Source organism: Heterodontus francisci, chromosome 14 (genome assembly GCF_036365525.1).
Source record: "Heterodontus francisci isolate sHetFra1 chromosome 14, sHetFra1.hap1, whole genome shotgun sequence".
Taxonomy (NCBI): Eukaryota; Metazoa; Chordata; class Chondrichthyes; order Heterodontiformes; family Heterodontidae; genus Heterodontus; species Heterodontus francisci.
This window is the reverse complement of record NC_090384.1, coordinates 47,305,524-47,331,567: the sequence shown is the minus strand read 5'-3', so window position 1 is coordinate 47,331,567 and position 26,044 is coordinate 47,305,524. Positions and strand designations below refer to the sequence as shown.

Below are 26,044 nucleotides of genomic sequence, written 5' to 3'. Positions count from 1 at the left end.
CCAATTAAGTACTTTTTTACAGGGGAGGCGGTGGCGTAGTGGTATTGTCACTGGACTAGTAACCCAGAGGCCCAGGGTATTGCTCTGAGGACATGGGTTCAAATCCCACCACAGCAGAAGGTGGAATTTGAATTCAATTAATAAATCTGGAATTAAAAAAAGCTAGTCTAATGAAACCTTATGCGCAGACTGGGTGACCGCTTTGCGGAACATCTCCGCTCAGTCTGCAAGCAGGACCCTGAGCTTCCGGTTGCTTGCCATTTCAACACTCGCCCCTGCTCTCATGCTCACATCTCTGTCCTGGGATTGCTGCAGTGTTCCAGTGAACATCAACGCAAGCTCGAGGAACAGCATCTCATCTACCGATTAGGCACACTACAGCCTGCCGGACTGAACATTGAGTTCAATAATTTCAGAGCATGACAGCCCCCCACTTTACTTTCATTTTTAGTCATTTTTAGTTATTTTTTCTTCCTTTTTTTTACATTCCTTTTTACATTTTTTACAATCTTTTTTTGCATTTATTTCATTTCATCTTAGTTTGTTCAGTTTGCTTACCCACTGTTTTTTTCAGGTTGTTTTTCTTCAGGTTTGCACTTGCTGCTGTTCAATATTCAGTATATTCACACCTAATCTGTACTAATGCTTTGTCTTTCAACACACCATGAACATATTGTTTGCCTTTGCTCCGTGACCTTTTGGTCAGCTATGTGGCCTGGTCCAATCTGCACCTTCTCCTTTGTTATCTCTTGCCCAACCCCCACCTCACTTGTTTATTATCTGTGACTTTTCTAATATTTGTCAGTTCCGAAGAAGGGTCGCTGACCCGAAACGTTAACTCTGCTTCTCTTTCCACAGATGCTGCCAGACCTGCTGAGTGATTCCAGCATTTCTTGTTGTTGTTAATGAAACCTTTGTTGATTGCTGTAAAAACCCATCTGATTCACTAATGTCCTTTAGGGAAGGAAATCTGCTGTCCTTAACTGGTCTGGCCTACATGTTACTCCAGACCCACAGCAATGTGGTTGACTCTTACATGCCCTCTGAAATGGCCCAGCAAGCCACTCAGTTGTATCTAACCACTACAAAGACAATAAAAAGGAATGAAACCGGATGGACCACCCAGCATCGACACAGCCACCAGAAACGGCAACGGCAAACCCAGCCCTGTCGACCCTGCAAAGTCCTCCTTACTAACATCTGGGGACTTGTGCCAAAGTTGGGAGAGCTGTCCCACAGACTAGTCAAGCAACAGCCTGACATAGTCATACTCACAGAATCATACCTTTCAGACAATGTCCCAGACACTGCAATCACCATCCCCGGGTATGTCCTGTCCCACCGGCAGGACGGACCCACCAGGGGTGGTGGCACCGTGGTATACAGTAGGGAGGGAGTTGCCCTGGGAGTCCTCAACATCGCCTCTGGACCCCATGAAGTCTCATGGCATCAGATCAAACATGGACAAGGAAACCTCCTGCTGATTACCACCTACCGCCCTCCCTCAGCTGATGAGTCAGTACTCCTCCATGTTGAACAGCACTTGGAGGAAGCACAGAGGGTGGCGAGGGCACAAAATGTACTCTGGGTGGGGGACTTCAATGTCCATCACCAAGAGTGGCTTGGTAGCAACACTACTGGCCGAGTCCTAAAGGACATATCTGCTAGACTGGGTATGCGGGAGGTGGTGAGGGAACCAACAAGAGGGGAAAACATACTTGACCTCGTCCTCACCAATCTGCCTGCTACAGATGCATCTGTCCATGATAGTACTGGTCGGAGTGACCACCGCACAATCCTTGTGGAGACGAAGTTCTGCCTTCACATTGAAGATACATTCCATCATGTTGTGCGGCACTACCACCGTGCTAAATGGGACAGATTTCGAACAGATCTAGCAATGCAAAACTGGGCATCTATGAGGCGCTGTGGGCCATCAGCAGCAGCAGAATTGTACTCAACCACAATCTGGAACCTCATGGCCCGGCATATCCCCCACTCTGCCATTACCATCAAGCCAGGAGACCAACCCTGGTTCAATGAAGAGTGCAGGAGGGCATGCCAGGAGCAGCACCAGGCATACCTGAAAATGAGGTGGCAACCTGGTGAAGCTACAACACAGAACTATCTGCGTGCCAAACTGCGTAAGCAGCATGCGATAGACAGAGCTAAGCGATCCCATAACCAACGGGTTAGATCTAAGCTCTGCAGTCCTGCCACATCCAGCCGTGAATGGTGGTGGACAATTAAACAACTAACTGGAGGAGGTGGCTCCACAAATATCCCCAACCTCAATGATGGGGGAGCCCAGCACATCAGTGCGAAAGATAAGGCTGAAGCATTTGCACCATTCTTCAGCCAGAAGTGCCGAGTTGATGATCCATCTCGGCCTCCTCCTGAAGTCCCCAGCATCACAGATGCCAGACTTCTGCCAATTTGATTCACTCTGCGTGATATCAAGAAACGACTGAAGGCACTGGATACTGCAAAAGCTATGGGCCCTGACAATATTCCGGCAATAGTACTGAAGACCTGTGCTCCAGAACCTGTTGCACCCCTAGCCAAGCTGTTCCAGTACAGCTACAACACTGGCATCTACCCTGCAATGTGGAAAATTGCCCAGATATGTCCTGTACACAAAAAGCAGGACAAGTCCAACCCGGCCAATTACCACCCCATCAGCCTACTCTCAATCATCAGTAAAGTGATGGAAGGTGTCATCAACAGTGCTATCAAACGGCACTTGCTTAGCAATAACCTGCTCAGTGACGCTCAGTTTGGGTTCCGCCAAGGCCATTCAGCTCCTGACCTCATTACAGCCTTGGTTCAAACATGGACAAAAGAGCTGAACTCAAGAGGTGAGGTGAGAGTGAATGCCCTTGACATCAAGGCAGCATTTCACCGAGTATGGCATCAAGGAGCCCGAGCAAAACTGAGGTCAATGGGAATCAGGGGGAAAACCCTCCGCTGGCTGGAGTCATACCTAGCACAAAGGAAGATGGTTGTGGTTGTTGGAGGTCAATCATCTGAGCTCCAGGATATCACTGCAGGAGTTCCTCAGGGTAGTGTCCTAGGCCCAACCATCTTCAGCTGCTTCATCAATGATCTTCCTTCAATCATAAAGTCAGAAGTGGGGATGTTCGCTGATGATTGCACAATGTTCAGCACTATTCGTGACTCCTCAGATACTGAAGCAGTCCGTGTAGAAATGTAGAAAAGACCTGGACAATATACAGCTTGGGCTGATAAGTGGCAAGTAACATTCGCACCACACAAGTGCCAGGCAATGACCATCTCCAACAAGAGAGAATCTAACCATCTCCCCTTGACATTCAACGGCATTACCATCGCTGAATCCCCCACTATCAACATCCTAGGGGCTACCATTGACCAGAAACTGAACTGGAGTAGCCATATAAATACCGTGACTACAAGAGCAGGTCAGAGGCTAGGATTCCTGCAGCGAGTAACTCACATCCTGACTCCCGAAAGCCTGTTCACCATCTACAAGACACAAGTCAGGAGTGTGATGGAATGCTCTCCACTTGCCTGGATTGGTGCAGCTCCAACAACACTCAAGAAGCTCAACACAACCCAGGACAAAGCAGCTTGATTGACACCCCATCTACAAATATTCACTCCCTCCACCACCGACGCACAGTGGCAGCACTGTGTACCATCTAGAAGATGTACTGCAGCAATGCACCAAGGCTCCTTAGACAGCACCGTCCAAACCTGCGACCTCTACCAACTAGAAGGACAAGGGCAGCAAATGCATGGGAACACCACCACCTGCAAATTCCCCTCCAAGTCACACACCATCCTGACTTGGAACTATATCGCCGTTCCTTCACTGTCGCTGGGTCAAAATCCTGGAACTCCCTTCCTAACAGCACTGTGTGTATACCTACCCCAAATGGACTGCAGCAGTTCAAGAAGGCAGCTCACCACCACCTTCTCAAGGGCAATTAGGGATGGGCAATAAATGCTGGCCTGGCCAGTGACGCCCACATCCCATGAATGAATAAAAAAAAGGTACTTTTTTTGAAGTGTATTCACTGTTGTAATGTCGGAAATTCAGCATTCAATTTGCACACAGCAAGGTCCCACTAACAGCAATGTGATAATGACCAGCTAAGCTGATTTCTGCTGAAATTGGCTGAGGGTTAAATATTAGTCAATAACAGCCCTGCTCTGTTTCAAATAGTGCCATGGGACCTTTTATGTCCACATGAGAAGGCAGACAGGGCCTCAGTTTAATGAAGAATTTCCCTGCTCTATCCAGAAATAGAGGTGAATTCAGGTCATTGCATGTACAGCGTGGGCTTTGCTTTCCTGTTTTCCAAGCACAGGAGGGACAGGAAAATCAGATCCTCTATCTGTTCTGTTAGAAAAAGGCTACTCTTTTTTTCCAAATTAGGAAGTGCGTTTTAGCAGATTATTCTGCTGTGGGAGAATCTGAACCAAGCACAATCCCATCTTCGTTTGACATCAACACATATCTACTTTCTCAAGACTGTATGCAAATGAGTAATTCATATCTAGTTCAATACCAGTAATATGGGACAACTAACAAAAGCATTCCCATATAAACATTGAATACGTCGGATTGAACACCCCATCCCTCAAGAATGTGTAAACTCTAATTACAAACCACTGACCACCTCCAGGCGCGTATCCATTGTCTCTCGAGATAAGGAGGCCCAAAAGAAGAAGTATTCATAATTTGTGTATAACTCTGACTTTACAAGGACAATTTGCATTGAAGATTGGAACAGATGTGAAAACATCTGCAGTAATGCATAGGTAAAAATTATGCAAAAAAATACAGGTGTATATTTGTTCCTTTAACATCCGCCATGCACCAAATCACTTCTAGTGATGATGCTCCCAGGTCTCTGCCACAGTGTATCTAGCTACAAGAAAAATTGGGAAAAATGGCTCAGTGTGATGGGCCATTGATTTTCCATCCAACACCATGAGGTGTTCCTGGCCTCTATGATTCCCATAGCTAGCTATTTGTTATTGGAAACTAAATGTGTGGGATAACAGGGAGATGAAGACAGATCCTTGCACTGTGTGTGTGTGAGGGAACTAGTACTCAAACAATAATATATTTCCAATTACATAATTTCTAGTTAGTCCAAATATTTTGAATTTGAACTGGAACTTTGTTGCTGCACCCTGAAAGGAACTCTTTGGTCTTGGGTCATTAGTTATACATGATAACTTTGGCAGCTAACAATTAGTTTCAAAGGGAAGGTGACTCACCAAACAGAAGCAGATCTGGGCCGTCCTGACCAATACCTTGGATTGGTGAAAAGGCAATGTACATGAATTTGTCACTGAGAGTTATAGCAGAGTTGTGCAATCATAAAGGATTTATGCCAGATGGAATTTGCAAAAGGCTTATGACAGACTTGAACTAGTAAACATTTCTTGAGATTGCACTGGAGTTTCTATTCTCATTCCTATGCATTTGACTGATAGAAATAATTACTCTAAATATTGCCTGTCGAGAAAGATCACACCGAGTGTGAAAGGTCTCACTTAATGTGGAGCGTCGAAAGCTTGCTAATATTAAATGTAGCTGGCTCTTCATGTTCTGCAGTTTACTTGTTTCCACCTTTTATTTACAAAACGCAGCAGTGAAACGGAACCACAAGGGTGCAGAGATGTCTACCATCCAAGGATTCATAGACTCAGTTGAAAGATTTTAAAATTCTAACTTCATAATACTTTAATTTTTCAAATCATGATAAAACAGTCTGGATGTTTAGCATTGAATTTTATCTGTACTCATTTTGCATCTATGTATAGTTAAGTTTTTGTTAAAAAAAACTTGTAGTTTTAGCCTGAATGATATGGTCTGAAAGCATGATATGTTTCCACCTATCAGAGAGAACAGGATTGCATAATGAGCCAGCCATGAATCACAGGTGTGAAGTACCCCAATAAAAGAATAATTTTTAATCTTGAGGCATGTAACAGTCTGATATGAAATGGAATATTAACCTTTTGAATATCTTTTGCACTTTTATAAACTGTCAAAAACGATTTTTCTTTGCACTGTTTAGTAAGATTGTAAATTTCCGATCATAGTGAGTAAAGACCTGATTATGGAAAATGCAAACCACCGCAAACAGAAATGAGTATGGTGAGTAACAAATGTTTTGAAAGTGCTTCCATTTTAAAATAATTTTTTTTTGAGGACTCGTGTTAAAACTGAAAATATTCCATGGATTTGTTTTTTTTTACCAAGTTCACTGAAAGGACACGTGAGATGTTGTTTGAAAAAACACCTGTGCTGGAAGTCATGTGCTTTGAACTCAGTAAACAACAGAAATCTTGGTGACCTGGGGAAAAATGGTTTTAGAGAAGCCATATGTCAAGGTTTATGGATGTCAGGAGGGCGACTCTCTGTTTGGGGTTTGGACATTGTTTTCAGTTTTAGTTGGGTGTGAACTGTTTAAATATAGTGGATGTTTTCCTGCCAAGGAAAAATAAACCACCCAGCTCACCTCTTTCTCTACCTCTTTGAAGAAGTTCTGCAAAGATCCAGTGTGAGAGATCTAAAGTCACTGGTACTGCATCACTCCTGAGAAGCTGGAAAAAAAATCCTGTGATTCAAGTGTGTGCTGGCGGAAAACCCTGATGCCACATTTCTCCTAGAAAGCCTACTAGAATAACTATTGACATCTCCAGAATGGACTACTTCTGAAACGATCCCAGTGACCCATCTCCGTATACCTGGACATCAGACCAAAAAAGGGACAACTGACATCCTTCTATATCTTCTCTTTTTTCATCAAGAATTAGCAAGTATTTGGACAAAGTAGTTTTTTTTGTCTTTTTTTTGTAACAGACCTCTCCAGAGAGAATTTCTGAATTTTTTTCCAGTGTGAGTGTAATTGGGAAATTTAAAAAGGGAACTTTCATATTTCAGTTTGTGTGTTAATGCTTTGTTCCATTACGGGTTAAGTCTTGTTTCATAATACACTGATAATTTTGTTGCTTATTAAAGAAACCTGGTTGGTGTATTTTATTCTGGGATACAAAATAGAGTATATGATTGGCTGTATCGGTAACCAGGTAAATATTTAAATATATGTTGTGACCTGTGGAGAAGTGGAACTAGAAAAGACAGTGCACTCCTTCTGCCTCAGTCGTAACACAAAGAAGAATGAACTTGCATTTCTACAAGCCCTTCTTGTTCTTAGGAAGTTCAAAAGAGCTTCACATCCAGTTATTACTTTTGAAATATAGGGCAGGACTTTTAGGCTCCAAAGGGGGCCAATTCAGAGGCCAGTGGGCACAAAATTTTGCATTGTCAGCTGGCATGCCAGTTTGCCCGCATCATTCCGCCCCTGAGCTATTTTCCTGGAGGTGGAATCGGACTCGACAAGGCAGATAAAGGCCTAATAAGGCCTATTGTCAGAGGCCAACTAGAATTTCCAGTTGACCTCACCACCGCTCCCCCCACCCCCCCCACACCCCCGAGGCTTCAAGGATTAGGCCAGCTACCCGGAGGTGGCCTCCCGGCAACAGACCAGGTGCCCAGTGCTCCACGATGTCTTTGAGGACCTCCTCATCAGCCTGGCTTCCGCTGCTGCTGCAGGCTGGTCTACAATGAAGGCCCGACTGCTGAAGACATTTTTAAATTTAAAAGTGCAAAATGTTGGAGAAAGGGTGCCTCAAAATGGAGGTGACCTCTCTCTCACTTACTTGAACTGCAAGCTGCTGCTCCTTCAGTGCTGATGGACCTCCTATTGGCCCTCCAGCTTTATCAGCCCTCCCACCATCCTTAATTGGATGGTGAACCCACCCTCTCTTCACTAATTGGCCAAATCGGGGAAAAATCACTGCTGGGTGACTGTTTCCCACACAATGCAGGGTTATGACTCCCATTTGACCCTGATGTCAGGGTCCCAATCCAAAGGGAAAAATCCTGCCCTTAGTCTCTTCTCATGCATGGAAGGAGCAGTGATGAAATAAATGATGAAATTGAAGAATATATGAAGTAAAAAAGTCAACTATTAATCAAAACCGCAAGAACATAGACACTTGTATCACAGTCAAAATGGAGCAGCAGTCATGTGACCCCTCCTCTCCGGGAAATCAACAAACCTATCTACAAGGATGGAACTTGTTAAGCTCGTCTGAAATAGCTCTGGGAGAATCCCTTTGAAATTGAAAAGAGTACGATTGCATTAATGATTGTTAGCGACATGAATGACCTAACAAAGGATTCTGAAGTCAGACAGACTCACAGCTCAAACCAAAACTGAATAGGTGTGAAATAGCATTGTGTTAACAGAATGATCCCCATTGAGACATTAATTGATAGCCATGGTTTCCACATCCTGGTCCATTGTGTGATCACACTAGGGAGTGGGCCATGTATCTCCCAGCAGAAACTCTAATGCGATGAATTTTTACCTTAAGAAGGTAACCCTCTGGAGAGAGAGGAGGGGATCAAGCCAACACTTTCAGAAAGCAGTTCAACCGTGGACTGTGAAAGAGATCCAGCCAAGCAAGGAAGAAGCCCTGCTGCTAATTCTACATTTCAACTTGCTGCAGCAGAGAACCCTCACCTCCAGTCTGAAGTTTTAACCACCAGAAAATCTACAACACCTCAACAAGTTCAAGACTGCAAACACCCAGGCCTGCACCTTTAAAAGCGGCTGTCCTCCTGAGAAAATTCAACAGGTGTACCGTAAACCACGAACACCTACCTCAATTTGAACTTTAAACTGCTCAACCTTTTTCTCTCTATCTATCTATCTATTCTTGCATGGGTGAGTGAATGTGTGCGTGGGTGACGTTGCGACTATATTGGGAATTGTGTAAAAATAAATAGTTTTTTTTTTAACCTGTGAGAAAACCTGTCATTTGTCTGTTTATTAGACCCTAAAAACACTCAGGGACTAACTTATGATTTTTAACAAAACACCATTGCGGTCAGTTGGGAGGTGAACAGTGGGAACCACCCACACCCCTTTCTATCTGTCTGTTTGACACTGATGTTGCATAGTTAAAGACTACAGCTATCTGCACAGAGAACGATGTTAGTTGAAGGATAAAAGTTGTCCATAACAAACTTTGTGTTCTTCTTTGAATGACACTATAGGATCTTTTTATGTCCACCTGAACACCGGGACCAGATTTTGGTTTAATGCCTTATCCAAAAGACGACACCTCGACAGTTCAGCAGTCCTTAGTACTGCACTGAAGTGTCAACCTAGCTCATCTGCTCAAATTCCTGTAGTGTGATTTCAATCCATTACCTACCTGACTCAGAGCGATAATGACACACTTTTTGTTTTGTCTGTCCTGTCCCAAAAGTGACCTATCATTTTAATTCTCTTTCCTTCCAGGCTGCTCTGCTAATGTAACTACTACTTGCAAACCCAGAGAAGTTCCTCTTACAGCAATTCGATCAGACTGTGGACCAACTTGGAGACTAATAACTTTTTGTTAAAACATGTAAACCTGATAGTTACTCTCAAGAAAACACAGTGGAAATCTGATAATAATTAGAGGCTTCCTGTCTGCTTTTAAGATTCAATTGAAAAAAATTCAAATTAGAATGAGGAAAAACATTCTCTCTTGTTCAGCCTCCTCCTCCCTCTTTTCCTTCCTCATATCTGTCTGCCTGTCTCACTCTCAGATAGCAGAAATTAGAAGGTTTATATTTTCTGTACACATAATACAAGTTATAATTTAAGACTTTAAAAAAAATGAACTAAATTGTTTTTTCAATGAAGTCAAATTAGGATGAGAAAAGACACTCTGGGCATGGCACTATGGAGACCTTGCACTGCTCTACATGCTTGCTCCGTGCCACTGGCAGCTTCTTGCATGGTGTTGCTGAATAAGAAGGGTGTACACAGGGCTGTCCCACGTGTGCACCAGAAGACCTTGAACCAGCTGATGTGACACTAAGATTCCAAATTTGATCAACAAATGTGCAGGCAGCCTCTTCGTTATTCACTTGGTAAACAAGTGTGAAGCTGCAAGATGGGCCCTGTCTTGACATTGTCTAAAGAGCCAGGCACCCTACTTACAGGTAAGGTAATGTTTTGGAATATTTACCATTACGAAGTGTCTGGAAGTAATCTGGAGTGTTCATTGGAAGTGTCTTGTTGAGTTCCCGCATTTGCTAGAGAGTGTTGCTGCATCCTCACAGGAGGGAACCAGAGGAGTAGGTGACCTGTCTACACAAAGGATGCAACAGGTATTGGGGCAGTAGCAGCAGTGCCTCCTGGTCTGCTGCACGATGGAGATGGAGCAGAGGCTGCAGAGAGGGCAAGCTCTGCACCACCCCTCTGTCAAGTTGGAGCCGGTCTCCTCCTTGCTCCTTGACAGTAACAGGAGGCTGTTTGGCAGGCCAGCCAATGCACCCAGCATCTGTGTATGCATGCCCATTCAGCATTTTCCTATATGCTGCCACATCGAGGTCCTCATCGGAGTCCTCTGCAGCAGAACTCAACTGTGACCTCTAAAATAAAAGCAAAATACTGCAGATGCTGCTGCCATACCTGCTGAGTATTTCCAGCATTTCTTATTTTATTTCAACCGTGACCTCAACCTCCAATGAGCTGACAAATGAACCATCCTTTACGCTTGGCCAGGATACAGTCCCTTCGTGCCTGGATCACTCACCATGTGCTGATTCCAACTCTTATACTAGCCTCCAAGGTACATGACATGCCAGTATCTAAGCTGGTGGCTGTGAGTGTCAGGTCAAGTGAGAGTCTCTTCATCAGTACTGTGCTGTTCTTCTCTTTCCTCCTCCTGGGGCGCCTGTGGCTGGGCAAGCAGCAGTTCTTGGGTATTTGAAAGCAGGAACTCAGAAGATTGTGAGAAGAAAAGAGGTTGGGGTGGGAAGCAAAAGGTCCATGGTCACCCCATCTGCAGCTTGCTCATCATACCAGATAGCAGGATGAGGTGAGCTGGGAGTGGAAAAGGGGCATTAGGCAGGAACATGCCGTCATCCTCATTAATGTTCTCAGTGATGCCGGATGCGACGGGCTCTGTTGCAGTCAGCCCCATGATGCAGAGCATCATCTTCTCTGTAAGGCTCAGGAGATACAGGAATCTTTGTTTCCTCCTCGTTCTGCTCTACTTCTTCCTGTTTTGTGCCACCTTGTCCTGCTAGGAAGAGGGCAAATTGTCAGTGGTTGTGTTGCACCATTTGGGTGATGTGCCTGCCAAAGCTGAATAGCTAGAGGTATGTGAAGGCAGCGAGAGGTGGATGTGAGGCTGGCAGCACTGGTAGGTGTGTAAGGGTGAGTTGGAGTATCTTCATGTTAGGCGTGAGTCCCGAGTGTCGGCAAGTACTGCTGAGTAAGCGATGGTGCATTGAGCAGGGTGAGAGGCTGGTGTTGTAGTGGGTAGAAGTTGTCATGTGACAATGCATTCACTGGTGTTGACCACCTGAGTGAGGTCATTATACTTCCTGTGGCACTACTGCCAGGTCCTTGGGTCCAGTGTCTGGGAGTAGACCTTCCTAGTCACTTTCTCCCACTCCCTTCTGAGGGTGGTCCTTGAGGGCCTCCTGCCCCTCGCGGAACCATTGCATCTCTCCTCTTGCCCACCTGTACCACTAATGCCTCTAGTGCCACATCCGCCACTTTGGAACCCTCTCTCTGTCCTGCTGCTCACTTTACAATAATTTACATTGTAGCAATATTTTTGTGCAACTTCTCTTTAAAGTACAGCCCACCTTTAAAAAGAGCAGGCTGGCCGTACCACGTGGTCCGTAAACAATGCTGCTGGCACCCATTGCTGAGCGCAGAGCCTCCAGGCATCTTGAAGCTGCAGACAGAAGTGCAGGACCTGCTCGGTCAGACGCTACAATTACATAGGTGAAGTGGGTAGACCAAATGTGTGTGCCCACCTCAATCTGCCTGGATGCAGGCAGTTCAGGAATCATGATCCCCGCACCCAAAAATCGAGGCTATCTGATTTCTAGCTCTCTCTCTCTCTCTTTCTCTGTCTCTCTCTGTACTTAGTGACCCTGAAAGCCTGTGGGAGTTCTAACTGTATATCAAAACTCTGGCAAAAGACTGGCATAAACCTCATAGAAATTCAGGACTGCTATGTTTTCCGTAATTTATGGAATAAAAAGTAATTAATCAGGCATTCTCTTACATGCAGACACCATCTCTGTTTTTCTTTAAAAACACTCAAATAAACATAACCTGAAACAAGTTTTTGAAATTTGTCACAGATTTTATTTCAAATATCTTTGAAAAACAAGTTAAAGACAAAGTGCCAGTCATTCAGCTGACCACTGTAAATCGCGGCACATAAGCCAACCCGACATATAAGATGACCCCATTTTTCTGGCCCCAAAAATTATGTTTTTGCAAACACAAGTCAATCCTCCCTTTTCAGCCAAGGCAGGCTATACTCACATTAGTAGACAGCCTCAATTTTTCTCCCCACAAACACATGTTTTACTTTACTTACAACTGGGTTCAAGGGATCAAGCAGGCGATGCAGGCTGTGTTGCAAAGATTAAGGGAGTTTAAGACATGCCCACACACAGCAGACCCCGCATGGCGAACGACAAAGAGAAATGGGCCCTCCAGAAAAACGAATGAAGTATGAAGCTGGTTTCAAGCTAAAAGTCGTAACATTTGCTAACTCGTGAAATAACTGTGCTGCAGCGAGGGAATTCAGTGTTAGTGAAAAACTGGTGCAAAATGAAAGAAGGAGGAATCCGCCCTGAAGAAAATGCCCAAGACCAAATGTGTCCTGAAAACAGGGGTCAGTCGCTGGCCTGATTTTAAGATGCATGTATCAGAATGGGTCCTCAAAAATCGTCAGAATGGTTACATCATCACTAGAAATGCAATGTGTATATATGCACTTAAATGGGCCAAATCAAACCCTGTGTCCAGCAAAGATTTCAGAGCAACAGCTAGTTGGTTTCGTTGCTTAATGGAATGAAAATGTCAAGTGCTGTGGCAGAAGACCAAGATTGCACAGACACTGCCAAAAGGCCTCGATGCCAAAATTACCAGTTGCCAGTGATTCATCATCAGAAATGAGTACCCATTATGCCACATTGGCAACATGGATGAAATGCCCATTAATTTCAATATGCCCAGCAACTGGACTATGGAGTGGAAAGGTTCAGAAACAATTCTAGTGAAAACTACAGGACATGAGAAGACAAGATTTACGATGGTACTAGCCTGGGTGGCTAACGGAATGAAGTTAAAGCTTATGGTGATTTTCAAATGTAAATCCGTGTTGAACATCAAGTTCCTGCAGGAGCTTTTGTGCAGGTCCATGACAGCGGTTGGATGGATGAAGATGGATCGATAATGTGTGGAATAGGCATCCCAGTAGCCTACGTAAAGAATGCAGCTTATTAGTGTGGGACACATTCTGATCCCATATAACCGATAAGATCAAGAGGTGCCTGCGAAGAAATAACTCCCACATTGCAGTTATACCAAGAGGTCTAATGTCTCCAGGTTAACCTTTGGACATGTGCCTCAACAAGCCATTCAAGAATCATGTTAATACCAAATGGAATAGGTGGATGGTTGACAGAAAAAAACTTTCACAAAAAGTGGAAATATGTGCGCTGCCCACTTGATGTTTGGTGTGGTTCTGTCATCAAATTGTGAAATGCTATTAGTACACAAACTGTCATCAGATTGTTCAAAAAATTGCGGAATATCCAATTGAATGGATGGGGAGGAAGATGATTTGTTTTGGAGGAATGATTATGAAACTGAAAGCACCACATCTGATCCAGAGTGGGATCATTACGACAATGCCATAACTAAAATGACTCAGAATGAATTCAATGAACGCTTTTTGTCGGCAATGAATTTGATGGGTTTTAAAATGCTTTGATTGTGGTTACAGGTATCTTTGTAGATTATTACTTTAGACGCTGTTAAAAACGATGGATAAAAGCGACCTTTCAACTAGCATCTGTTATTGAGTCCTACATTAAGAGGCAATATGTCTTAGAGAACTAAAGAGATCAAGTTTCTGATTGTATTTGTAGAATTAATTTATTCAAGAAACTGTGCCACATTAATTTAATATGAATTACCAGTGTTATTTTCTTATTACATTTCAAAACGGCGACCACCCACACACACATTTTATACTCAGCGTATAAGTCAACCCCCGTTTTTGGAACGATATTTGGAGGCTTCACAGGTTGTTTTGTATGCCACGATCTACAGTAAATGGTACTGATGTGTCCTGGGAAACTGGGTTCACTAAATTTGCTCAGACTGCATAATCTGCATTCTTAAGAACAGGAATAGGCCATTCAGCCTCTTATGTCTGTTCCACCATTCAATTAGCTCATGGCTGATCTGTACCATTTACCCACCTTTGTTCCATTTCCCATGATATCCTTATCTAACAAAAATCTATTGATCTTGGTCTTGAAGATTTTAATTGACTCAGCAGCCACAGGCTTTTTGGGAGACAGAGTTCAGAGTTTCACTATAATTTGTGTGAAAGAGTGCTTCCTGATTTCACTCCAAATGGCTCTGATTCTACAAATATGCCACTTTGTTCTGGATTCCCCCAGGAGATGATGCAGTTTTTCTATACCTACTCTAGCTGGTTAACGAAGTCACAGCTCTGGGCAAAGTCCGAACCCAGAGTTTGGGAGAATCAGAGGCCTTCGATAATGAAGGCATTAAAAGGCACCAAAAAGATAATTCAGTGGACAAATATAACTTTGTTATTGTGAGCATGTAATTATGTGGTTTTTAAATTTTGTTTGATGTTACACATTGGACGTGAGATTTTTGGTTGCTAAGAAGAAAACAGAAAATGATTATTATTTTTCAGTGACCATTTTTGTGGTGTAACAAGGAATGGATTCTGGTACGTTTAAATATTTAAGTTTGGAATTCCCATTAAAATACATTCAAGTGTTGCGCAAATTTTTTGTTTTCACTTACCCAGGTGCATAGGAGGGCTTTGGTTCCACTTTGATAGCAGTTGTATTGCTGTTCATGCAAAGGTTGCTGGGATAGCTTTTGGTTAGCATTCCATTGTTGCCATTGCAGTTCACATGGCTGTTGAGGTTTGGGCCACATGATACGGGGTTTGGCACGAGACCTCCATGCCTAGCTGCAACTGGAATACAACTGGTGGGTACATGGCAAAGATGGTTGACTCCACTGGTGGAAGGGCTGTTTAGGTGACTTGTATTCACAATGGCGCTGGGGAGAGGATGGCCGACTGAAGCACTGCTGGATGCTTGAGGATTGGAATAACTTACTGTGACTGGGAGATCTGGAAAACAGCTGCAGAGAAAGGAATCATGTGATATATTACAGCACCATTCTTTAAAAAAAGACAAACATAACTATTATATTTAACAAAGATTATACTTCTGGTGACCCCAGTCTGCTTCTAACTTTAGGCTGCTAATACATTATCTAGTAAGCTGGGTAAAATTGCCATAGTAATAACCAATCACAGAACAGCTTCGGGTAAATGCTATAGAAACATTTGTTGGCCAATCAAAGTAAGCACTGATAGCATGTTGTCATTGGTTACTTCCACATAAGATCATAACAAATGTTTGTCAAAACGAAACCATAAAAAAAGGCAGGAATCTAAACTTCTGTAAGTAAGCCACTTTAATAAAAAAATCTTTCGCATGCAGCATGGTAGTGAAGTGTTTTTGTTCTGCTATGGGTTTTGTGCCTGCATTTCACTTCATTGTTAATTTCACATCTCCACCATGTAGTCGGGGAACCGGGATTGCAAAGCTCAGATTCTTCTATAAAGGAACTTTGACAAAATCATGAACACTGCCCCATGCCCAAAATGGTAAGGGTAAAGAATCACTGAAAAAAAAATTATATAAATTTGTATAAATAACCTCTAAAATTGTCACAACCTTATTTATATAGGAGCTCAAATGTTAAGGTCCCTTCCAAGGAAGAACCTCTGGTTTTCTAAATGCTAGAATTTTAACAGTTGGCAATATTGGTGAATAATCACCTAATGCATTTATGTGGCAATCCTTTGTTGCTATTTTAACAGAGACCCTAACCTCTTTATATTAATTGGAACACAAAGTACAAGAGTAGCAAAAGGAATGCTACATGAATTTTGCAAGGAACTGCAGTGAATGTGGTTCTGAAAATTGGGGGACAATGTTGTAGGCCCATGCCCAGTACTACACTCCCTGTTCGTCAGGCTTTGTACTGGGATTGGAGATCATATGTTAGCGCCTGAAATTAACTGACAAGCCCTGGCATGTTTAATTAAACACACAACCATGAAAACATACTAGTTCTTCTCAAAGGATGGTTACATTACTGTACTATGTTTCACTGCCAATTTTCAGATGATAGGCATTTTTTTTTTGTAGATACAGTGAGGAGGTCACTACTATCTACACGTTTAAAAGCCAAAGCTTTGAAGATATCTGAGACAGACAAACAAGGCTACTGCCAAACAAAGCAGAAACAAATTTTAACCCCATATGTGGGGTTGGGATGAGAAGGCGTGTGTGTGGATTAAAATAGAGGCAGAGTCCTCCCCAACAGGTTGATGCACAGCACTGGCAAACCAGGGCCTCAAATATTCAAGATGTAAATAGGACTCCAACTCAATTTTAATGTGCACTAATGAGCAGTGCCAGGCTCCAAGAACAAACTGGTGGCAGATATGGGGTAGTAAACCCAAGAGAATATCTAGTTCAGACTAAAAATTTGAAACAGGTGCCATGCTTTGGTGGAATAGTCATAGGTGTGTTTTTGTACATCATTTGTGATTTCTTGAATTTCCAAATTAAGTTTTGCCAAAATATTACAAAGGGAGTGAATGAGATCAAGCCCTTTCCTCAGAGTGTACACTGGAAAGTTAAACCGGCACATCAATGTAGTCACATGAAAACATCCTCAATCTGTTGAAATGAAGAGTCATTTGCATCTCTTACTCTAACACATTCTTTGAAACATTTAAACTCCTTACCTCCTTCTTCCAAAAGGCTTTTAAAATCCAAGCTTGTGACACCTAATCACGACTTCTTGATTTGTTTTGCCCTCCTTTCCTTTTCAACCTTGTGAGATTGGAGTTTCACTTCAGCTTATCGGTTTATGAAAATGAATTGTGCAAGTTCTAATGATGGTCAGGTACCAAATGTGGTGAATGATTAAATCATCCTTCCTGCTATCTTTTATGTAATTGCAGCCTTGGTGACACCATAATTTTGGTATAGCCGTGGTGTAATTTCAGTTGGCATCTCACGAAATATTCTCATGTAGGTGATCTATTGTCATATGACCAATAGTGTGCATCGTTATCACTCCCTTCCCTCACATTGAGTGGCTCAGCTAGTAAGTATATTGCGTAGTATAGAAATAAGTCAAACAGACCAAAAGGTCTCAGCTTTTATCCATGAATGTGGTGAACTAGCTGATTTTAACCAGGGTTGTAATTGAACTGTTACAACTGGGGGTAGTGTCCATGAGCTGAAGAAGGAAAAATCAGGCAGGGTAATTGCTCCTAATTAGTATCCAATTCTGGAAATTACGTAAGTGCAGATGTCATGTTAGAACAACAATAAATTGCATTCACATAATGCCTTAAACATAGTAAAATGTCCCAAGGCACTTCACAAGAGCATTATCAAACAAATTTTGGCACAGAGCCACATAAAGAGATATTAGGACAGATGATCAAAAGCTTGGTGAGAGGTAGGTTTTAAGCAGCATCTTACAGGAAGAGAGAGAAGTAGAGAGGTTTAGGATGAGAATTCCAGAGCTTAGAGCTTAGGTGGCTGAAAGTACGGTCACAAATGGTGGAGTGATGAAAATTGGGAACACACAAGAGCCAGAATTGGAGGCGTGCAGAGACCTTGGAGGGTTGTAGGACTGACAGAATCAACTATCATCCTAGCTATGGTGCTCAGCATAAAACATCTTCAGGAGAGGAGGGAACAGGAAAAAAATGACTAGCACTATTACGCTCACTAATTCATCAAAGGCACCAGCAAGGGACAAACTCCAATAGGCTCACAAGTTTGCTTTTGTGATTCCCTAAAGTGGAGAACAGGAAAATTGGTTCATGTTATGAATGAAACACACATGGGGTATTTTCCCACAGGTCAACCAGACATGTGTATGTTGACATAGGCCTTGGCAGCAGGCTGGCGACTTATGCACTTACCCAGGGAAATGCTGGCAAAACATCTGCAGTCAAAGACACTGAAGGGATTTCATTCTGCAGCCAGTGAGTTGGGATGTACTTTTTTTAAAAAAAGAGCGATGTAACATAGCACTGATTGCTTTACCTAACAAAGAAAAATAGACCAAAGTGTAGTGTTCCTGACACCATTTTGAAATGTCCCGAGTTATTGCTGTTGCTGTGTCAAAAATACTCATTGTCTTGACTGTTATATCTAAGAGGGAGCAGAACAATTGTAAAATGTCCCAATCTCAACAAAACCATGCTTTTATGATACATTTATTCTATTCCTATAGGAATAAGGGAGAAAGAAAAACTGTGAATGCTGAGAATCTAAAATAAAGTTTGAAAAGATTGCATTTATATAGTACCTTTCACGACCACAGGACATTTCAAAGTGCTTTACAACCAATGAAGTACTTTTGAATTGCAATCACTGTTGTAACTTAGAAAACGCAGCAACCAATTTGCATACTGCAAGCTCCCACAAACAGCAACGTGATAATGACCAGATAATCTGTTTTTGTGATGCTGATTGAGGGATAAATATTGGCCAGGACACCAGGATAACTCCCCTGACCTTCTTTGAAATAGTGCCATGGCATCTTTTGTGTCCACCTGAGAGGGCAGACGGGGCTGCAGTTTAACATCTCAACCAAAAGACAGCACCTCCAACAGTGCAGCACTCTCTGAGTACTGCGCTAGAGCGTCACCCTTGACATTTGTGCTCAAGTCCCAGAGTGGGACTTGAACCCACAATCATCTGACTCAGAAGTGCTACCAACTGAGCCACGGCTGGCACTGTATGCCAGAAAATACCTGAAATGCACAGTAGATGTGTCAAGATCAGAAACAGAAAGATAGTTTGGCATTTCACATCAAACCCTTCTTGAGAATGGACATTGAGAAGAAGCCTCTTCTATTGGGTTCTCAAAGTCAAGTCAAGAACATATGCAAGAAATGAAAAGCAGGGAGGGAAGGGTTGAACAGTAAGTGTCGGCCATGAGTTGAAATCTACTACTTTCACAGGCAGCTAACAGATTAGAGTAGTCCATTAGGAAAGCTCGATGCTAGCCAGCCATGTTAAATGCTGTACTGAATACAAAGATCCTCTCAAAATGACGTCTGGCATGCAGGTATTTGAAAGATAAAGAAGTGAGAGTCAGCTTTGGCACTGAAATGGAAGGGAAAATAGTAGATACTGTAGCTTCATGATCATGGTACTAGCCTCATAGCCTAGCAATTGTGAGTTCAAATCCCATCATAGCAAACTGTGGAACTGATCTGGTCATTTCTTGGCTAGTACTAGGATAAATGACCATTAAAGCTGCTGGATTTTTGTAAGAATTTAACTGGCTCATTGGTGTCATTCAGAGAAGGGAATCTGCCACCCCTTAATCGGTCTAGCCAGTGAATGAAGTAGCCATTCCGTTGTAAACTATGGTTACAGAATACAACCATGGCTGGACAAGGACCACAGCCTACTTCTCAGGGCAACTAGGGATGGGCATTAAATGTGGAATTTGCCAGCCCCCTCTCTCTCGAATTCTGAGAACAAAATAATAACAAAAGCAAAACTTGTAGGAGACGTAGGGGGTGAATTTCTGCAGGGTTCTCCCACTTGTCTGCCATAACCTCAGTGGAAGAGCCTTGGAAATCCCAGGAAAATTATATAAATGGTATTTATGCTGTTTCTCCAGGGTTTCTACAACTCTTCTGCCAAAGTTACATTGGATAAGCAGAGTAACCTCCACAGAAACCCACCCTCCTAGTGGGAGAATCCGACCACAACATCATCGACCTCATACTGGCACTGCCTCATATATTTCCTACTAGATAAAATGAACTTCTCCAACTTGACCATTAAAATTCTGCTTAAGGGCACATCCACCCCTGAAGGACTAGATTATCTGTAACATTTCTGATGTGATGCCACCGATACAAGAATGACTATTCTACATCACATTCTGAGTTTCATCGAGATCCAGGGTGCTGAAGAATAAGTCAGAAGGGTTATTGAAATCAACAGGGGAGGGCTGTCACGAGCATCTGAGTGTACTATAGACCCCCAAATAGTGAGAGGGAGATAGAAGAACAAACATGTCGGCAAATTTCTGAGTGCAAAAACTATAGGGCAACAATAGTTGGGGATTTCAACTACCCCAATATCAACTGGGATACAAACAGTGTGAAGGGCACAGAAGGCACAAAATTCTTGAACTGCATTCAAGAGAACTTTTTTAGCTAGCATGTAACAAGTCCAACGAGAGGGGGCGTAATTCTAGATTTAGTTTTCGGTAATGAAGCTGGATGAAGTAGCAGTGGGTGACCATTTTGGAGATAGTGACCATAATACAGTTAGTTTTAGCATAATCATGGAAAAGGACAAAAATAAAACAGGAGAAAAAGTTCTAAGTTGGGGGAAGGCAAATTTTACAAAGCTGAGAGGTGATCTGGTGAAAGTGGACAGGATACAGCTACTTGAAGGAAAATCAGTGGCAAACAACCGGGAGGCATTCAAAAGATAAAGGGTGGTACTGCCAAGAGCCACCGGTTATCTAGAAGCCTACAGGGTAAGATTAAGTAGAAAAAGAAAGCTTATGACACTCACAAAAAACTTAATACTTTAGAAAGCCTGGAGGAGTGTAGCAAGTGCAGGGGTGAACTAAAAAAAGGAAAGTAAGAAAGCAAAGAGAGGACATGAAAAATTACTGGCAGGTAAAATCAAGGAAACCCCAAAGATGTTTTACCAGTAATTAAGAGCAAGAGGATAACTAAGGGTGGGGCCTATCAGAGATGTACAAGGGAACATAAACGTGGATGCAGAAGATGTGGGCAGAGTTCTTAATGAGTTTTTTGTCTCTGTCTTCACAAAGGAAAGGGATGATGCAGACATTGTAGTAAAAGAGGAGGAGTGTGAAATATTAGATATGGTAAGCATAATGAGAGAGGAAGTACTAAAGGGTCTGACATCCTTGAAAGTGGATAAATCACCAGAGCTGGATGGATTGTATCCCAGGTTGTTAAAGGAAGCCAGGGAGGAAATAATGGATGCTCTGAGGATCATCTTCAAAGCCTCACTAGATACAGGAGAGGTACCAGAGGATTGGAGGTCTGTGAACGTTGGACCATTGTTTAAAAAGGGTGCGAGGGATAGGCCATCACAAGCAAGGTGAAGGACGGCCCCGGAAGACGTAGGTTTTTAGGGCCTCGCAGGGGACAATTAGCCAGGCTCCAGGGAGGCAAAGTGGGTCAGTTGGGGGGAGCGGGAGTGTTGTGTATTGGGGGCGGTTGGGGTTTTGGGGGCGGCCCTCTGTGGGGCACAGGGTGCCTGATCAGGAGGGTCCCTCCCAGCCCACAAGGCCACCAGGTTTTACCTGGTGGTGGTCTTAGGGCCTTTGCTGCCTACCCGCCACGGGCAAAATACCTGCAACGGTGGGAGGAGGCCCTTAAGTGGCAGTTAATTGGCCACTTAAGGGACTTGATTGGCATGCGGGGGGGGGTGGGGGGGGTGGTGGCAGACGGGCCTTTTCTCATTGCTGCCGTCCCGGGTAAAATTGCTACAGAGGCAGGAAGATGTCAGGAACAGCACCCCCTGCCTCCACTCAATTTTGCAGTCGCCCCTGCCACAAGCCCACTCGTTGGGGGGCCATAAAATTCCAGCCTAGAAGAGAGAATTGAAGGGTAAAACAGTGGATGTGGAGGGAGCAGGAAGGATGAGGAATAGCTGATATGTTGCCTTATCAGACCAGTTACCGTTAGCTCCTATTGATGAGGTGCAGCAGTAATCATGTGAAGAAATATAGATATAATAGGCTTGATTAAGTAGAATTTGGAAATAGTTACTGTATTATGCCTTTAGAGTTAAAGATTGGATAAATGGTTAGTTTTCAGAGCTCACTGAAGTTCCCCTTTAAGATGGTAGAGTTAAACATTTCAAGGTCTCTTTTGAATAGAATTGCTGTTACCAGGGACTTGGGAGATAAACATACACATTGAAATATCCTGTGTGACTTCAGTAAGAGGTAGTAATAAAACTTATTTGGTTTATAGGGTTGTTGTTTAGACAGGTCGGCTCTGGAGGTTGCTTTGGAGTACCATAGAAAGGGTAATTAACAAGAAATGGAATGTACTCACAGGAACAAGAGAGGTCAAATAAACACAATTATGAACATTTTGACCAGATAAAAGCTCATAACTTTAAATTCCAGTAAAATATTAAATTAAAGATATAGATTTTAAAAGGGAACACAGGAAGGTCACATCTAAAGCAAAAGTCATATGACACCTTAGAAATAGTATAAAAATACAAGATTCTGAAGCAAACACTAAGGGGTGTTGAATCCTCAGCAACACTTCTCATTCCATGCCTTATTCAGGAATTTAAGGTACAAGTTTACTTTAAATTTTGATGGATAATCTGGATATTCTAAGATAATTTTGCTGCAACATTAGCAAGGTTAAACTTTTGGATTCTAATTCTCAGTAATATTTGATATTGTTATATACTTATCCACTTAAGAAGTTTGCAAGTTAAATTCTTTAATAAATATATTTTATTACAGCACTGAAACAGGCCCTTTGGCCCACCGATTCTGTGCCGACCAACAACCACCCATTTATACTAATCCTACATTAACCCCATATTCTCCATATTCAGCAAAGTGGCGCAGTGGTTAGCACCGCAGCCTCACAGCTCCAGCGACCCGGGTTCAATTCCGGGTACTGCCTGTGTGGAGTTTGCAAGTTCTCCCTGTGTCTGCGTGGGTTTCCTCCAGGTGCTCCGGTTTCCTCCCACACGCCAAAGACTTGCAGGTTGATGGGTAAATTGGCCATTAGCAATTGCCCCTAGTATAGGTAGGTGGTAGGGAAATATAGGGACGGGTGGGGATGTGGTAGGAATGTGGAATTGGTGTAGGATTGGTATAAATGGGTGGTTGATGGTCGGCACAGACTCGGTGGGCCGAAGGGCCTGTTTCAGTGCTGTATCTCTAAACTAAACAATTCTCCTACCACCTACCTACACTAGGGGCAATTTACAATGGCCAATTTACCTATCAACCTGCAAGTCTTTGGCTGTGGGAGGAAACCGGAGTACCCAGCGGAAACCCACGCAGACACAGGGAGAACTTGCAAACTCCGCATAGGCAGTACCCAGAACTGAACCTGGGTTGCTGGAGCTGTGAGGCTGCGGTGCTAACCACTGTGCCACTGTGCCATCCAAAAGTTAATAAATCGTCTCATGTATTCTGTATACAACTATAAGAACCCCCTCTCTGTGTCTCTTTAAGTGGAGAGTTACGCATTGAAGAGAGTTTCCCAGACCCTTATACTATCTGGGATATTTATGACTTAGCCATAAAAATATTAGAAATAGGCTATCCGAAAGATGATAACATTCTCTGTTGGTTTTCTTTCTTTGAGGGAAAGCTAGTGCAATTCTTTGGACCCAAATGAGTGTCTGAGAATTTGTCTGGTTAGAACTTGATTAAAGGAGATTCGTGGGGATGTGCTCCTGATTTGGTTTAGTCCCTACAAGGGGTTAAAGTCATAAATCACTTCAATCAGAGCACAGATTAAGGGAGTGGAACCTGTAAAACAAGGTCATTCTTTGTAAAATATAATGAATTAATACCACAACCCCTAACCCATTAAAATCACCAGTGAGGAGGTGGGGAAGGGGCTTACAACCAACAATTCGATAAACTATAATGGAAATACAGGAAAATGGCAGTAATACACACCTGTTTTCAGAAACAGCAGAATGAATTTTGGATGTATGGTAGATGGAGTGTGTAGATTATAATAGTTTATAAATTTTATGCACAATATATATCTTTAATAGACCAACATGTACCATATTTTTTGTTCTATGATGTTTGATCACTTTAAAGAGCAGCTGAGAAAACAGTGTTACTTAGATCACATTGAATTGCAATGTGACATTTTCTGTCAGGTTTAGCTTTAAATCAATATTGGATAATGTGGGATTATCGATGAGTCTTGTTTGGGGCTGTGTTTTCCCCTTTAAAGGTTCTAAAGGTTTTGATTCAGTGAGGAAGATGGCTCCTTGATTGTTGACAAGCTATTCAACTGTTGGAAATTTCACAAGGCAAGTTCAAAACTGTCCTCACCTGACATTGACATGTCCATTTGGTGATGAATGATCGGGGGCCTTGATTGGTGTTTCCCTCTTTAACCTGTGCTGGGACTAATGTTCTCGATAACTTCTGTTTGCTGTGTGTAGCCGGCATCTTGCACTGCACGCACCCTTTAAGATTGAAGCACAGCAGCGGCTGTGTGCATCTTAAAGGGGATGTTGCTTGTGCATAGCCTGTTTGCTCCCTGCACAGCGCATTCCCGATTACTGCGTGGCCGCGCACCCTAGAGGGAACATTATCTGGGGCTAGTTGTAGTACCCCTACCACTATCCCTACCCCTGGCTGAGCTTGGCTAACTCAGCACAGAAAGGGGATTGAATTTGGGACCTTATGGTTTATACATCTACATTCCTTGTTGAGTATGTATTTACATAGTTTTTAGTTTTAGTTTTAGTTTTAGAGATACAGCACTGAAACAGGCCCTTCGGCCCACCGAGTCTGTGCCGACCATCAACCACCCATTTATACTAATCCTACACTAATTCCATATTCCTACCACATCCCCACCTGTCCCTATATTTCCCTACCACCTACCTATACTAGGGGCAATTTATAATGGCTAATTAACCTATCGACCAGCAAGTCTTTGGCATGTGGGAGGAAACCGGATCACCCGGAGGAAACCCACGCAGACACAGGGAGAACTTGCAAACTCCACACAGGCAGTACCCGGAATTGAACCCGGGTCGCTGGAGCTGTGAGGCTGTGGTGCTAACCACTGCGCCTAGAAGTGAGATGTTTGGGAATCTCTTTCAAAGTACCTCAATTTTGCTTTGTTACAATTGCACAAAGTAAATCGGAACAAATTGTTGGCTCACTGTGTAAAAACACATGGCTTTTTACCTCCCCCACCTTCCCAAAATAGGTTTGTCCAATATTTTATTTGCATGTGTTACGAAAGTACCTCTGTGATTTATTAAATATATTTTTTGAGGATTCATTTTTGAAAGATTGAAGAAATGTTAAACTTTGGGGTCTTCATAGGGGATCATTTAAAGGCCACTTGACTTTGAAAAACAGTCCTTGGAAATATTTTTTAAAAGGGGCACTGAGAGGTCTTGTGAGGAAAACAAGCCTTGCTGGGAAACCACCAGACTTCCAGCAACAACAACAAACCTTTCTGGGAAACCACCTAACTTCCAGCTCAATAAACAACAGAGAACTTTGGACACCTGCAGAAGTTGTTTACAAAGAAGTGATAGGTCAAGATTGACGAAGGTCAAAAGGTTGACTTCTGTTGTTGGTTTCACTTTGAATTGTTTTGAGTTGGCATTGAACAGTATAAAAAGGGAGAGAACTTCCAAGGAGAGAAGACAATGTCTAAGGAAGGAGAAAAGACCACAACCCAGCTCAACTTTCCAGAACCTCTCTAAAAGACCCTGAGAAGTCCACTTTGTCAACTCATCTTATCTCCTATCTTTGAAGAAAAGCTTGCTAAATTAATTCTCAATACCGCCTGAAAAGAACTGTTCTAAAAGATCCCAGTGACCCGTCTACATGTATTCGGAGGCCAGATTGTCTGCCAGTTTTGGAACAATACGTATCTCATCTGCTGTTTCTTCAAGAATGAGCAAGTATTCAGCCCAAGTGTTTTGTTTTGTATGTAATAGTGCTCTAAAAACAAAAATCCATTTATTTCTCCAGTTAACCGGTGTATATGTATATGCATGCGTGTGTGT

At 42.8% G+C, this 26,044-nt stretch overlaps 1 protein-coding gene across 3 annotated transcripts in view; it reads right to left on the bottom strand.

Moving 5' to 3' along the window:
- Positions 1-26,044, bottom strand: part of myrf (myelin regulatory factor) — a 368,359-nt gene that overhangs the window by 130,556 nt on the left and 211,759 nt on the right. For all 3 annotated transcript variants that reach the window (XM_068046165.1, XM_068046166.1, XM_068046167.1), the window contains exon 4: positions 14,958-15,305. In XM_068046165.1, coding sequence (XP_067902266.1) covers positions 14,958-15,305 — 348 coding nt within the window. The remainder of the gene's footprint in view (positions 1-14,957; positions 15,306-26,044) is intronic.